We start from the raw sequence: 17,058 nt of genomic DNA, 5'->3' as shown, positions 1-17,058 counted from the left end.
CAGAATAAATAATAGTACTAAGTACAGAAGACTCACTCTCTAACAAAACGCGTGTTACGATCAGCACAGATATGGCCGCTAGGTGGCGACAGCGCCACGCGCGGCTTATGGCAAACCCCAAAATTGGGGCCGAACGGATGCACTTTTAGCTACCTGTAGCAAAGCGACGAAATCGCGGAGTGAGACACGCCTGCCATTACCCAGTTTTAGTTGTTTTAAATAAGTTTATCGGATCCAATGCCGTTCGGTGAAGGAAAAAATCTCAAGGGAACTTGCATCTACATACGAAGAAATTCAAATGTCTATGCGAAACCTTAGAAACATGAGTAGGCCTGTGCTCAGCAGTGGAATGTAAATAAATAAGATCTGATGATGATGATTTACGGATTCTCCCTAAGCTGAACTTGAAATTGAATTGATTCTCCGTGATTGTTGACCCATTTAGGGTGCTAGTTAAATTTGTTGTTCAATACTTCCGCTATGAATGTCCAATTTAGTTAGGACCCTAAATGGCGCAACAATCACGGAGCGTGACTGTACCTACCCACGCACCCACTTTTGAAAGGGGGTTAGTGTTCATTGTTCAGAAACGCACGTGGCCGGTGAAATATTGAAGTTCACGCGGTAATTGACCGCGTATAATTCCGGGGTCAACTTGACCAATCGATACGTTAGTTGAATGCCTTTGTAACACCGAATGTCAGGTGGTCGGACAAATACACTCAAAAGCTATGGGAAAATGGTCATAAAAACTAGAAAATTTCTTATGAGTCGGATGTCTTTGTTTTACGAAATTAGACGAAATTTATTTTATTAATAATATTAATATACATACATAACTTGAAATCTTGGATTATAAATAAGATATATCACTGCACCTTATAAAACAAAGTCCCCCGCCGCGTCTGTCTGTTTGTGTGTTTGTTCGCGATAAACTCAAAAGGTTCTGTTCTGAACGGATTTTCATGCGGTTTTCACCTATCAATAGGGTGATTCTTGAGGAAGGTTTAGGTCCCGTACGTTTCCATGAAATGTCTAAAGACAAAAGGTCTAAATGGATGTTGTTATTACCAACTACTACAAGTATTTATTTACTTTGTGTCTACGTATAGATCTAGATCGATATGTATGAAATTATTCCCAAAACACGCTACACGCTATACAAGAAAAATTTGATTGACGCGTATCGAAAACGCGTACTAATGTAATTTTACGTCATGCTTACAATATTAATTACAAACCGCAACCCACCGACCTACATATTTACTTTATGCACATGTAAGATTAACATATACCAACATATGACCATGAAATGCTATTGAAATAACTTTGTAAGAGTATTGCAAGAATCTAGAACATAACAAGGAACGATTGTAAAATAGTTATAACAGTGTAAATAATGGTATTTATATTGTAAATGAACGGCTATAGTGTTATTTAGTGCAGAAAAAACATAAATTAGATACGCGCATAATCTATTGTAATCAAATGTCGTGAGGGCCGTTCGAAAAACCCTTTCAAACATCAATGGGCATTAGACCAGTTAGTATCTAACTAACTAACTGGTCAAAAGTAAAAGAACCGGACCAGTGCGAGTCGGACTCGCCCACCGAGGGTTCCGTACTTTTTAGTATTTGTTGTTATAACGGCAACAGAAGTACATCATCTGTGAAAATTTCAACTGTCTAGCTATCACGGTTCGTGAGATACAGCCTGGTGACAGACGGACGGACGGACGGACGGACAACGAAGTCTTAGTAATAGGGTCCCGTTTTACCCTTTGGGTACGGAACCCTAAAAATCATCACCAGGAATTAAAAAACAGTTCTGTACTGGGGGAAAAAATGAAGTTTTAGTAATAATTATGGACGTTTCACTATTTCTGTAAAGTTTATTTATTTCTACAAACAGCTCAGTAATCCCAAATATAATTTCAACAACCAGATAATAGAAATTGCAAAAGTCAATTTGTTCCTATTAGTTATCTCTCCTTGTCCCCGGATTAAGTTTATTTTTGTAATTCTAAGTGTATTTTTGTTGTACTTTTCTCTCAGTGTGTCATAACTAAAAACAGCGCTGGTGGCCTAGCGGTGAGAGCGTGCGACTTGCAATCTAGAAGTCGCGGGTTCAAACCCCGGCTCGTACCAATGAGTTTTTCGGAACTTATGTGTACGAAATATCATTTGATATTTACCAGTCGCTTTTCGGTGAAAGAAAACATCGTGAGGAAACCGGAATAATCCCAATAAGGCCTAGTTTAGGCGGTCGTCACACTGCTCCGCATCTCGCAGCGGCGTCCGTTGATGCGTTTTTTAACTTTGTATGTAGAATCTTGATTTTGTATCGAAAAAACGCATGGTACGACACACTGGCTCCGCGTCGACGCACGGAGGAGCGAGACGCACGGCGACTCGCGCGCTCGGACGGAGACGCGATGCGTGCCGCAGGGTATGTCACACCGAGCTCCGCAGTGCCGTAAGGATTTTAGTGCAAGAAGGACGTAGGTGCAATGGATATCGAGTATATCGACGTCGATAAGTTTATTTTTGAAATTGAATGTCGTCCAGCAATTTGGAATATTAAATGCGACGAATATTTTGCTTAGCAAATAATCAAATGACGAGGTTGAGATACGGGTGCATAAAACTTTTTTTTCTTCGTGTTGCCTTAAATCTTGGTAATCTCCAGCAAAAGACCCATTTATAGGTCTAGTTTGTAAATAGGGATGTACCCATGCAGTGTCTTCTGCGTTTTATGACTCGATTGTACAAAAAACAAACTGAAAGTATCACCGCAGCGTCCTGAATAAGTTCCGTTTCCATTTTATCGACAAATAGAACTGTTTGCCACGAAGTGGAACTGTTTTCACCTTAACGTTCGAATGTGAAATGAACGCGAGACGGAAGTAACGCGGGACGTCGCGCATCGCAGCTCCGGACGGAGATGCGGAGAAAACTCGGACGTTGGTGCGTTGTCCCCGCATGCGAGTCCGTTGCTCCGCGTCTCGCAACGAGACGCGGTGGCAGTGTGACAACCGCCTTACCCTCTGGGTTGGAAGGTCACATGGCAGTCGCTTTCGTAAAAACTAGTGCCTACGTCAAATCATGGGATTAGTTGTCAAACGGACCCCAGGCTCTCATGAACCGTGGCGAAATGCCGGGATAACGCGAGGAAGAAGAAGTGTCATAACTAAAACAGAACTTATCTAAATATGTAAGTAATGTGTATTTACTATATATTTCGAGACGTCTATATAATCCGATTGGTTTGCCTAAACATAGCAACATAAGCGGCTTATTACGTAGTAAGTACTTAAAGTAAAAGTAAGTCAAAGCCAAATATTGATCAGCTTATTCATATCTTTAAGGCACGTACTTAGATGATTTAAGTACTTACTTATTTAAGTATTAAGTACTTGGGAGATCAAGTTTTGCTCAGAAAACATATAAAAACTGAAAAATGCGCGTTTTCCGAGAGATTAGACTTAGCTTTATCGATGTTTCGCCCCTGAAAAATCCCATATAAGCAAAATTCATCGAAATTGTTAGAGCCGTTTCCGAGATCTCTGAAATATATACAAGAATTGCTCGTTTAAACATATAAGACAAGGCTTCACTTTACACTAAATAAACTTGTGTACTGTGTCATTAAATCTATGTTTAATTAATGAAACGTCAAAATAAACGTAACGGCTCCTCTACAAGATGGGCCCACGCCGGCCACTCCAAGGGACGCAGCCATGCGGTAGAATGAGATAGCAATATCACTTGCTCCCTCTAACGCATAAAACGCGCCCCTAGGAGTGGCCGGCGTTGGCCCATCATGTAGAGGAGCCATAACATGGTGGACGATTGGTGGTTATTGTGTGCCAATAAGGAATAGCATTATCGAATTCCATACAAATACGTATACGTGTACGTATTTACGTTTAGTTTTTAGTCTGCCCATTTTTTTCATTCAAACATCGTCATAAAACAAAGTTTTGAGTTTGCATGGCCACTTCTTACGAGCTTCTTACAATATGAGTATAAACCATATACCTAATATAACCATCACTCATATCACGGCTTGTTAAAAAACAAAGTCGAATAGTTACAACACTCGTTCACATGTTTAAGTTTAAGAATAAACATATCGTTCACATGTGCGTATAAAACAATAACCACACATTAACCCATATGGTTCAGTTGGCAACTAGAAAATGGTTCAAATAAAATTTGCTTTCTCCCTAAGTGGCCAATCATAACGCATTACCTATGCAAACTATGCTAAATCGGTTAGACGTTTAGAAAATCATGCCATTTCGAAATGGTTATAAACAAGGCTCTTAAATAAATTGATTCTTAGGCACGAAATGTTCCGTGACGGATATTAGGTCGCAATATTAAAATTAAAAACCGGGCAAGTGCGAGTCGGACTCGCGCACGAAGGGTTCCGTACCATAAACCAAAAAAAACGGAAAAAAATGCAAAAAGAAAACGGTCACCCATCCAAGTACTGACCACTCCCGACGTTGCTTAACTTTGGTCAAAAATCACGTTTGTTGTATGGGAGCCCCACTTAAATCTTTATTTTATTCTGTTTTTAGTATTTGTTGTTATAGCGGCAACAGAAATACATCATCTGTGAAAATTTCAACTGTCTAGCTATCACGGTTTGTGAGATACAGCCTGGTGACAGACGGACGGACGGACGGACGGACAGCGAAGTCCTAGTAATAGGGTCCCGTTTTACCCTTTGGGTACGGAACCCTAAAAAAGAATTTTTGGTAACATTTTTCTCATTTTTAAATATTCATAGTTAGCCCTATGCTCATTGTAGGTAGAAATTTAATATCTAATAAGTATACTTATCCACACATATTGTGGTAGAGGAAAATTTAGTATCAAGATTAAGTATTATAATGTGTAACATTGCTATCAGTGAAACAAATTCTCTTTGGTGAAACTAAATCAACTGAGATCCATTGGTAACCCATGGAATATTAGGGGCAATGGGGGCCCTGTGCTCACGGCCTCTCGGTCTAATCGAGAGGCGCAAGGGCCTGGTCCCGAATGAATGAATGAATGAATGAATTGATCGTTTATTTGCATCAAACCAGCATAAATAGGCGTTGAATTTTTAATTACAGAACGATTCTTGTTTTGCCGTAGGGTTTTGCCCGCTTTGTGGATTATACCCTGAATGCTATGTAAATTCAACTCTCCAACTGATGATATTGTAAATTTTTTATTGACATGTGAGATAGCCCACGAGGCCAAAGCCTACTCATAATAAATGTTTGAGGTAATACTTTCTAATTTAGGCAAATCAGAAAGTACTAATTAAACTAACCAAGCCTTTCGTGCCAGTGCTAATTGTCATGTAACATACAGCTGCCCTCATTTGTGCGGTTACATAATTCCCTCATCTTCAATGCGGTAGTAGGAGTGCTTGTGTGTAGGGTTACCAGATGACAGGAATTTTCCTGACATGTCAGGAATGGGGACGGAACACGAAAATATCAGGAATTTTATTAATTGATAGATTTTTTTATAAAGTACCTTTTTATTTACTTAAGTTAATCAAAAACATTGTAAAAAAATAATAAATGAGATCCACTCAACTCCATCCCCTATAGACCCCCCCCCCCCCGACGTAGTCAAAAATATTAATGGCAGGAAAAATGTCGTAACTCTACTTGTGTGTGACTTTCAATCTGGCTGGAGGTCGTGGGTTCGAATCCCGCCCCGTAGCAACAGGTTGTCGATCGGATCATGTTAAATTTATAGAGATTATAGCCAAGTGCCAGTAATTACCGCCCGATAGCTCTGGCAAATATAATAGCCAGACTACTGGAAAGGGTACTGCATCAGCTCGCAGCTCCATATTTATACAGTGCCGATAACCAGTTTGGGTTTAAGAGTGACGTTTCAACAACTTCGGCTATATATGCCTTTAAGCAGATAATAGGCTATTATAAATCTAGAAAAACGCCTGTATACGCCTGCTTCCTAGATCTTAGCAAAGCCTTCGACAGGGTGGACCACCAACTGCTTTGGAATAAATTATATGAACGGAAAAGGATCTATATCTGAATCCCTAAAGTCTTTTCTCCTATCTTTGCATTCCCTAATATTGTTTGTCATAATGATCAGTTGTCCTAACACTCGTATACCCTAATTTTGGTTTCACTTTTATCGAGCGGCCGATTTTTTTTTGTCCTAATATGTTTTTCCCTAATGGCACATTCCATATCGAGTATTTATCCTAATGTTATGTAGCATAATTCTTTTTTTGCCTAATTATTGTTAGGCCTAAAAATTATATATCCTAACCATCATGTTACCTAATTTTACTTAGCCTATCGTTTCTTGACCTAACACTCGTATGTCCTAATTTAAATTTACCTCATAACCTAACCAATGGCAGCACTTCATTTTTGCGAGGATCGCAGTTCTAACCTAACCTAACCCACTTTTGTGCCAGCAGTTCGTTTTTTCGAGGGTCACAGTTCTAACCTAACCTAACCCACTTTTGTGGCAGTAGTTCGTTTTTTCGAGGGTCACAGTTCTAACCTAACCTAACCCACTTTTGTGCTAGCAGTTCGTTTTTTCGAGGGTCACAGTTCTAACCTAACATAACCCACTTTTGTGGCAACAGTTCGTTACCATTAATTATGGAAAGTAATTGTTATGATAATTGATCAATAGGAAAAGTAACTGTTATGATAATAGATCATTAGGGCAATAGCCATTAGGTCAAAACAGTTAGAACATGTTATTTTATGCCAAACATTGTTAGGGATTTCGAAAATATGGTATAAAACTTTAGGGATCTTGATAGTTATGGTATAAATGCTTAGGACAAATGATTCTTAGGCTAACCATTACATTATGGAAAATAATCGTTATGACAATTGATAGTTAGGGCATGTGCCCATTAGGACAAACCAGTTAGAGCAAGTGACTTTAGGACAAACGTTGTTAGGGATTCAGAATGACACCCAACGGAAAACACCCACACCAATTGTTAAGGTACTGGAGAAGTGGTATTCCCAGCAGAAGAACGTCGTAAGATGGAAATCTACTCTGTCCACAGCTAGCGGACTAAATTGTGGCGTAAGGCAAGGTGGGAGTATGTCCCCGGCACTCTTCAGCGTCTACATGGATGAGCTTTCGCAGGCTCTGACAAGAACCGGGGTCGGATGTTCCATCAATGGCACAATGACTAACCACATAGCGTATGCGGACGATATGGTCCTACTAGCGCCATCCGTGGGAGCTATGCGTGAACTACTCGCAGAATGCGAAAGGTACGCCAGGCAGCATAATATGACGTACAATGCTGACAAGTCGGAGTTTATGCTTATGGAGGCGGCAAACATGCCCGTACACATACCACCGCTGCTGCTTGACGGGGTTCAATTGCGTCAAGTGCACGAGATCAAATATCTTGGCCATATTCTACTGTCTAGTTTAAGAGACCAGGATGACATAGAAAGGCAAAGGCGAGCTACTGCGGTACGGGCGAATATGCTGGCTAGAAGATTCGCCAAGTGTAGCAACGAGGTAAAAAGGCAGCTGTTCCTCAGTTTCTGTACAAGCGTCTACACTGTGGAGCTATGGGCAGACTACACCTGCGCGGCGATCAGAGACTTCCGCGTGCAGTATAACAACGCATGGCGGGCGCTGTTCCGCTTGCCGCGCTGGTGCAGCGCGAGCGCCATGTTCGCGGAGGGGCGCGCGCCGGGCTGGGACGCGCTGATGCGTACAAGGAGCGCCACCGCCAGAAAGGCGATCTACTTCTCCTCCAACACGCTACTGTCGGCGGTCAGAGAGTGGGACGCCAGTCCGCTGCACGAGCGATGGAGGGCCTACCACAAGCCTGTCGTATCGGGGTCGGGGTGACCCGAGACTCAGGTCCTTATAATTAATTGTTGTGTACGTCTTAATTTAATTTAATTAATAATAATTGTATTTTATTATGTAATTAGTTTTAAATGTTTATAATCACATATGGATTATTTCTGGAATAAATTTTCATTCATTCATTCATTCATTCATAGCATAACTTAACGTAAAGAACTTAACATTGTATAGACAAAGTTACCCTTTTTCATTACTCGTCAGTGAGGTGGTATCTATGCTACATCTAAGATTTATGTAAGAGGCCTTAAGCAATTAGGGTGCATGTGCAATCTAGAAAGAGTTTTGAAGTAGAGGATTAATATTACAAGATATTTAGATTTCCTAATCGGAAGATCAGCGCTGGAAGCCACCAGCAACATGCTGAGATGGGGCCATTTCGTGGCACTTTAATCTTATTTTGTGGTTCTTATTAGGTTTTCTTTTATACTATGTACTGTCCGATTGTTTGTGCTTACGAATAAATCTATTCTATTCTATTCTATTCTATTCTAATAACAAATCAAATTATTACGACAACTACGTATAATAATGCCTGTAACAGCTAGGCAGGGTCTATGTACTATGTACCTTTATGTAAAGTAGTATTGCACTATAATTAGCGTACTTAAAAGCCTATAAAATTAATAAATATTAATTTATTATTCATCAAAATTATTCAGAATTAATAAAATATGGTTTAAAAAGTACAGTCACCGGCAATAATATGTTACACAACGAAGGTCGCAAAAATATCTGACACAATCTTATTTGTAGAGCCATAAGAGCGTGTCACATGTTTTTGCGGCCTTCGAAGAGTACAATATTACTGCAGGTGACTGTATGCATAGGTTTTTTACTAGCTAGGAGGTATCTTCTTGTAACGGAAAAGAAGACCTAAGTAACAATCCTGGTATTATATTGAATGTGTATTTATTATTCCAGTACCAAGCCTGTAACAGTTGGAAACCTTCCTCGTTCCACATTGTTATGACTGCTCCCGTCTTTGAAGCCGCGTATTTCATTACTGTTTACGCTTTAGAGTTAGAGCAAACTAGCGTGAACGGCTGGGCGCGTTGGTAACTTTGTACTTTGTAGGGATGTATAAATTACTAGTGATTATTCTCGGCTCGCCTCATCTCTTGACGCCTAAAAGCCTTTTCTATTTTATTAGTAAAATAGGCTTTTAGCCTTTTAGGCGTCAAGAGATGAGGCGAGCCCTAAAAAAGAGCTAACAGGGCTCGAGTCTTTTGGATCACTATAAATTACCGTAGAACGTATTGTGAAGCATAAGGTGTAGTCATTCCGAAAAATTGACTTTAGCCGCGTAGGCTCACGGTTCAATACCTTAATTCATGGAGAAAGAATACATTTAGAAGTTAAGACAACCTCGGCAGCTAGTTCAATTGGAAAATAAACGTGAAATGTGCTCATAAAAATGGAGATTAGAAGATTTATTACCAACATCCTTACGAGATAAGGCAATAAAATATTGAAGTACAAACATGAGATTTGGTTTGAAAAGGCTGCCTCTGATGTTACACTATATGGTTTATTTGCGTAATTATATTGCTCTTGCATCTGGTTTTGTATACGTAAACAATTTAATTTTATCTTTATTCCGTAGAACGTAGATTAATAAAATTAAAGACACGTTAAGTCAGTTTCATTAATTTTATGTAATCTCAAATGTGATAAGAGCGAAACATTTCACTCTCGATTCTCTTTTTATTTCAGTCACCTCGGGGATGTATTGTAATTTATAATATGTTAACAAACGATTACAGTATTAATTATATGCTACTATGCTACAAAAAAAAGAAAACAATTCGTCAGTTTGAAATCGTCCTGAGACACGGAACGAAGGCACGATTATTTTAGTCTTCTTTACTAATTATTTGATAGATGATAAATAACGTAATAATTCATCCGGAAAAGTTTTTATTTTCGCCATGTCTAGTGCAAACATTGCTTTTAATTCCCCCGCCATGACTACACCCAGGTGCAGAAGTGCATGGTCACTTTATGAATGAATTCCATGCAATCTTGCCGCTCGGTGTACATATCCAATTGTAAAATTCGAAGTTCCTTTCATATTCTTAAATTAGAGAATATTATTGTTTATCTCCTTTTGGCATTTTAATAGCATTAAATTATAAACGTTATAAACAATAATTATAAACCAACAAGTTAACGACCTAGTAAAATTTTAATGGCTTCTATTTGATAACTGTATAGTATATTAATTAAAAAACTATTCGATATTAATTGCTCCACAGTCAAACTAAATGTAGTTTTGTGGAGCATTGTATGTAACAATAAAGTTGTAACTTCTAGTATAATAAATAACTAAATAAATAAATAAAACATTGTAGTTTAAACAACCATCCCATTACTCTTATCTATTCCATAGCCTACTTTTCTATGTTTGTGTTAAATATCATAAAGATTTGAAACAAGTTTATATGTTTATCAAACTATTCAAGTGTAGTTTATATTATATGTATGTATGCCGCGCTTCCGCTGATTTCTTATTTAGGTCACTGATTGGCAATTTACATATTTGGATTGTCTACAATTGAAATATACATATGAAATTGTTTTGAAAAGTAGGTGATTCTCAATTCAACTATCTTACGCCTTCGACGATTTGAGAATCTACCTATATTAATATACATTCTAAACTTTCTGTCGGGCGGGGTAACCAATAATTTAGTAACAAATTTAGATTGCACTGTCACTATAATGTATAGTGCATAATTGTTTACCATCGTATTTTCACGGAAACGTACGAACGTAGAAGTAGAACGTATCTTTCTATTTCAGTCAGTCTCGGTACAAAGAGTACTGAGGTTGACTGAAGTAGCATGACAAATACGAAGAAAACACGATGGAAAACAATGATGCACTACATCTGTATCTACACTATAATATACAAACATAATACAAGTACAGTATTATCAGTGAAGTAACGCATGACGTCACGACGTTGCATCTTATCTCGATGCAGATAACGTGACGCTGCCCATTCTCAACCTTACTGTAAACTATTAAAGCGCATTTTCGAAGGGCGCAAGCTCCGCTGCGAAACTAAGATATAATTTAGATATGAGTAATTGTTTATAAAGTAATATAATAAATAGGAAAGTTTGTTTATTACGCTTCCGTGGTCAGTTCACGAACAATTGTATGCAGGGAAAGCACGCTATCCTATTTAATTATTTATTTAGTCTTTTTTTTATCCCAAATAGCTCACCATAAGAAAACTGTCAATTAGGGGGAAAGGACCCCGCAGCAAACATAGGGAAAAAGTGGTTTCAGTTAAATCTCACGAATTTTTAGTATGATATTAATTTGACTCTCCTGATGATTTTTTTGTATGGGCACAAATCTCTCAGAAGTATACTTTCAGAAATATATTTTACATTTTATATTTTACATAGTGAACAACGAAATTTTTACATAGTGAACAACATCCTACAACATTAGTGATGGGTGGGGGTGAAACTAACGGGTAGGGGGGTTAAAGGTTCCTTTTTTTAGTTTTTCGTATATAAGTTGTAAAACTTAAGACATCTGCATAACATTTTCTACAAAAAAGGTTACCTTACCCATAGAAATATGAAGAAATATTTACATACCGTGCCCTTGCGTTACAACCATAATATAAAATTTCATAATGCCACAGAATAAATAATAATACTAGGTACAGAAGACTCACTCTCTAACACACCTCTAACAAAACGCGTCTGTTACGATCAGTACAGATATGGCCGCTAGGTGGCGACAGCGCCACGCGCGGCTTATGGCTTTCCCCAAAATTGGGGTGGAATTGGGGTACTTTTAGCTACCTGTAGCAAAGCGGCGAAATCGCGGAGTGAGCCACGCCTGCCTGCACAAACGTACCGGTTAGCATTAACGAAGTTTTGCACAACGAAGGTTATCCTAAAAACGAACTGTTCTGAGCCAAAACATTATCGAAGTGGGTTAAGTGATCATTTGATCAAAGATAAAGTACCTCAAGATTGCTCAATTCTAGGGCTGCGGTTAGCTGGTTTGACAGATTACGAACAATGGTAGTTTAATCAGTGGGGAGACACTCCTGACTTCGGTCGAACTCGGCTCCGTTCGGCTCAGCATTGCTCCGAGCAATTATTAGGGTTGGCATTGGCACCACTTGACTTCCTTTTGCTTGCACGACCACAGATAAGATAATCACTTGAATTTTGACAACCCTAAATTGCCTAGAGGGATAGTACCATATATTAGAAAGCGATAGCATGATTCGACCCTGAACCGCTGTCAAACTTCGGGTTTGTACGAAGTGTCCTTTCTGTACGGTAGTACTATTATTTCTTCTGTGGTTTAATGTTACTGACATTTTGTATTTAAAATAAAGCACCAGTGACGAAATTTTGTAACTGAAAATGACCTTTCTAAAACCTTATTGCGTAGTGATAAGGTCCAGTTCTGCATATTTCATAATTTGTATTTTAAGCTTCTGACTTGTTTTTGCATAAACTAAATTATTTCAATACTCAAAAGGTTGCTTAAGTGATAATTATAACTATTAAGCCAAGCGCGCACCACGATTTTTTGTCGCGCGATAATTTAGTCGCAGAAATGTAACGTATGGGTTTATATGGCGGTGCGCGCATATGCGGCAAAAAAATCGCAGCGATTTTAAAATTGTGAAATGTTACATTTTTCCGCGACAGCGCGCGACGCGATTGTCGCAAAGTGAATTGCAGCATACGAAGCTGTATGGCCCCGCGCGCACTGCGATAATAAAATCGCAGCCGGGACCTCAGTCGGCATTTCGCTCTCCAAGCGTCAACATATCGGAACCTGCTTCTCCAATGGAGTTACAAGATGAGACGCTAGATGTTGACCGTTTAATTATAGAAATAGAAGGAGATCACCTTTGTGGTATAAATACTCAGTCATACAGCGATTGCATATTGTTTCACGACAAGCGACTGGTACGACATCCATGTCGAAAATGAACAAATCGTCGACTTTTTCATCGCAGTGCGCGCACTGAATTTTCTGCGATAAATTACAGCGCGATTCTAAAATCGTGTCGCAAAAATTAAAATCGTGGTGCGCGCTTGGCGTTATACCTAAATCTGTAGCCTACAGACCATAGACCCACCTAGTATTACATAGACGAGCTATACGCGTGCCTCCGTGAGGGACAAAACATACGCAAAGCGACAATATTAAAAACGCGTTTTAACATTACTGACAACTTACCAAAAACAATCTAAGTAATTCGGTCGGGTTATTTGTTGCCCACCATAAACCATACAACATTTTTGGTGGGGAACAAACAAAAAGTGAGACTGTGACAAGGACAAGCAATAATACGGCTTTCTCTGCTACTCCTACTGAAATTTCCATAAGTGCATCTCGTTCAATCGTTGTCATCCCCATCCCCTCCCCCGTGTCATCTCTATATTATTGTACATCTATGGTTAAAATAAAGTACCTGTGACGAAATTTTGTAACTGAAAATGACCTTTCTAAAACCTTATTGCGTAGTGGTAAGGTCCACTTCTGCATGTTTCAGAATTTGTATTTTAAGCTTCTGAACTTGTTCTTGCACAAACTAAATTATTTCAAACGATTCAATATTCAAAAGGTTGCTTAAGTGATAATTATAACTATTATACCTACGTCTGTAGCCTACAGACTGTAGGCTTAGCACAGGAGCGCCGCGACAGTTTCTCGCCCGCAAGATAGATCTGTCCCTCTCTAATTAATACAGTTAGAAAAAGACGGTTAATCACGGCGTTGCCCTCTATTTCTTTTGCTGTATGTATGCAGATACAGGGTGGATTTTTGAAAAGGTCAGAGTCAGCGCGGCTCAAAGCGACTCGGCACGATAGAAGACCTACTACCTACTAAGTAGATTTTCAGTGAATAATATTGCATTTCCATGCATGCTATGCTACAACAAACCTACAGGATGCAAGCTGCAGTGGAATAAAATAGATAATGTGGTAGGCCACGTTTGAAACGCGTCAAGACATTCGCCAGACGAAATTCAACCTTAAACAAACATAACAAGGTCTACTCACGTTTAGCGTGTCGCGGGCTGATAGGCGGCCGCTCGTCGTCCACAGTAAAAGTCCCATTCAAGTCCTCCTTCCTTCCCAACGTGTGGTTATTGTACTTCTTAACACTCTCCGCCCAGTCCTGTATCCACGTCTTGTCACCCTTACATCTGTTCAAGCTTAAATAGGACAGTCCCACTACTTGGTCCGACATTTGGTCATCCCTTAAAGCTTTTTGAGCGTTTTTAAGGGCAGTGCTCTCGAATTTGGCTTCTAGTGGCTTGTTGCTTGGCAAAGAAACTGGTACTGAAGCTTCTCTGGACAAACGGTGGATGTAGTCCGTTTGGTCTATTTCGGACTTGGTTAGGCTACAACGTCTACGGACAGGGATTTCTTGTTTTACTGGATATTTAGAGCTTAAAACACCTGAGGTAGTGACTGAGGTAAAGCTACCGACGTCTACCTCGTCACCATGCTTCGGAGGCGACTTAGCAAAAGTCTTCTCCGTTATTGTTCGGACCCGATTCTTGATTTTCTCTAAGTAACTACGAGTAGATTTGATCTGTTTGGAAGTTTGTGTGGCCAAATCGGTTTCTGAAGGCGATTCGTAGCAACATGAGATTTCTAGAACATTTTTATCTTTAGATACTTTCGGAAATTCAAAAGTTTCATTTAGATTTGGACTTCGCAAGGAATCTCTTCTAGGTTCTTTTGTTATTACCCTGTTTGGATAGTCGAATACTAGCTCTGGGTCTCTTTCACTACTTGGCCTGAAGACTTCCTCGATCGTATCATTCATTGAGCTACCAAAAGTCCTGTCTATGCTCATTCTAGCTTTCTGTTCCTCTGTATAGTTATCTCCTTCAATAGTGTATGTACCGGTAGAAGAATTTGACTGTCCATCAACCTCATCATCAATATACAGAGGCTCAACTTTAGAATTACATTTTTTAAACAACAAATCTGGAGTTTCAGACTGGGCTCGGACTTTGCGTAGTGGACTCTTCTCTGGAGTTGACAATCCATTATCCGGGGTCAAAATATCTAACTCTGGACTAGAAATATCAGTTAATAGCACCCCTTCAGGACTCTGGTCTATTATGTTTGGCATTGGCCGTTGATAACTAGAAGAGAAATTCAAGGTACCGTAACTTGGGGTTCTATGGACGTCTCTCAAGTAGGAACTGTTTGCGCTCTTCAATGGCAGGTTCAAACCTTGTCGGGATGTGAAGTTGTCACTCCTGGACATGATACTATCAACTATAGGACTTTTGGACGTTTTCTTAGGCTGAATATCATGGATGGGTGACTTGATATGTCTGTTTGTAACGGGACTGGTGATGAATTGGGCTTTATCTTGGGCTAATGGACTACTCCGAAGCTTTACTGAACCGGACAAGCAGCTGTCTTCCTGGTCTGAGGAGAAGTAGCCCTCAGAGTTGTATCCTTGGGCTTTCCGAGGCAGCTTAGCGCTCATGGGAGGCTTCTGAGCCGTAGGGCTGGGTCGTGTCAAGCCAGCTGACATGGACTGCACCCTTTGATGCCTTGCCTGCGATTTTTTCGCCAGTTCCTCGAGCCTGCGATTATCAACTGGCTTGGAAGCCCCGAAGTCGATCGTGAAGGCCATGGGGTGAGGCTTGGGCGTGCTCGGCTCCGATTTCTCGGCGCCCTGACCTGCCTCACCATTCTCGGTCGTCGTATCGAGACTTGGACTATCTGATGATGACTTCGACCCGGTATGGTCCAACCCCGCGCTCTGACCCTCCGACAGAGGGCTGGACGCGTCCGCTTCAACACTAACACTCATATTTTCAAGGATTCACGCGATGTAGTTGTGACATCATACGAAACTATCAACGATTAGCACAGCCTTTGTTTCACTTCACCGTCGACGTAACGATCACAGCACAAAACGCGGAAATTATATATCAAAGAATTTTATCGAAAAGTGGAACGAGAACATGGTTAGAGCTAAAAAATTTAATAATTATAAACTCCGCCTACTATCGCGACAGTAGCCAGCGGATAAATATATACGACATGACAGATGTTTGTGACGTTCAAAATGAAACTGGGAAGTATTTTCTTCAGTGTTGCCAACTCTGATTTTGAAAAGATGCTAGACTAATGTGTAGATTATGCCAAAATTATGCCAAAGTTTTTTGAACTATGCTAAAAAAATGCTACAATGTTACTTGAAAATACACACTTAAAATAAGGTGGTACCTAAAAATATTTTGTAAAAAACACCGTACTTTGTCAGTAGAAAAAGGGGCAAAATTCAAATTTTCTATGGGACGATAACCCTTCGCGCCTACATTTTTTTAAAGTTGCTGCTTTTTTCTACTGACAAGATTTGTTTGACCAACTATAGTTGCCATTTTATAAAAATGTATACAAATATTACAAATATAGTCCGTCGATGTCCAACCGTCCATAAAAGTCAAAATTCATATGAAAATATGAACCACATAAGGCGATGGCGCATATTGTTGTTGCCAAGTTGGTGAAAACTTGGCTTAGACTAAATTATGCTAAAAATTATGCCAGATGCTAAATGGAAAAATTTGGTGCCAAAGCGAGTGAAAATATGCCAGATCTGTGGCCTATTTTATAAAGCTACAAGTTACAATTTACAAGCGGAAGTCTCGTTCTAACACATAGGGTTAGAAAGAGACTTCCGCTTGTAAATTGTAACTTGTAGCTTTATAAAATGGGCCACTGGCATCAATTATGCCAAGTTGGCAACACTGATTTTCTTTTAGTCTTTTACTTTATGGTTTTATGCTGTAGGCAACCCTATTATTTATTATAACTAATATTGTTTATTATGAGTATATTTATTTATTTTATAATTTAAACCATTTATACATATTATGTATCGTTAAATATGTCTAAATTTTATATATTTTATGAAACCATTTTTTTTCGATTCCGTTCTACTAGTAACATTTACAAATGTCAACTGTCAAAAATGTGTCCAAGTCTACGCAGCTAATGTTTTCGATGGCGATACTCTATTACTTATTATTGATTTTTTACTCACACTAAAATTGGATTTTCCATATAAATAAGATTCAATATATAATTAGGGTAATTGTATATATTTATCA

At 39.2% G+C, this 17,058-nt stretch overlaps 1 protein-coding gene across 1 annotated transcript in view; it reads right to left on the bottom strand.

The window, feature by feature from the left end:
• Positions 1-16,006, bottom strand: part of LOC134675920 (uncharacterized) — a 92,082-nt gene extending 76,076 nt beyond the window's left edge. The window contains exon 1 of the mRNA XM_063534265.1: positions 13,970-16,006. Coding sequence (XP_063390335.1) covers positions 13,970-15,752 — 1,783 coding nt within the window. The 5' untranslated portion in view covers positions 15,753-16,006. The remainder of the gene's footprint in view (positions 1-13,969) is intronic.
• Positions 16,007-17,058: the final 1,052 nt, after the last annotated feature.

This window comes from Cydia fagiglandana, chromosome 23 (genome assembly GCF_963556715.1).
Source record: "Cydia fagiglandana chromosome 23, ilCydFagi1.1, whole genome shotgun sequence".
Lineage (NCBI taxonomy): Eukaryota > Metazoa > Arthropoda > Insecta > Lepidoptera > Tortricidae > Cydia > Cydia fagiglandana.
This window is presented reverse-complemented; position numbering and strand designations above follow the sequence as displayed.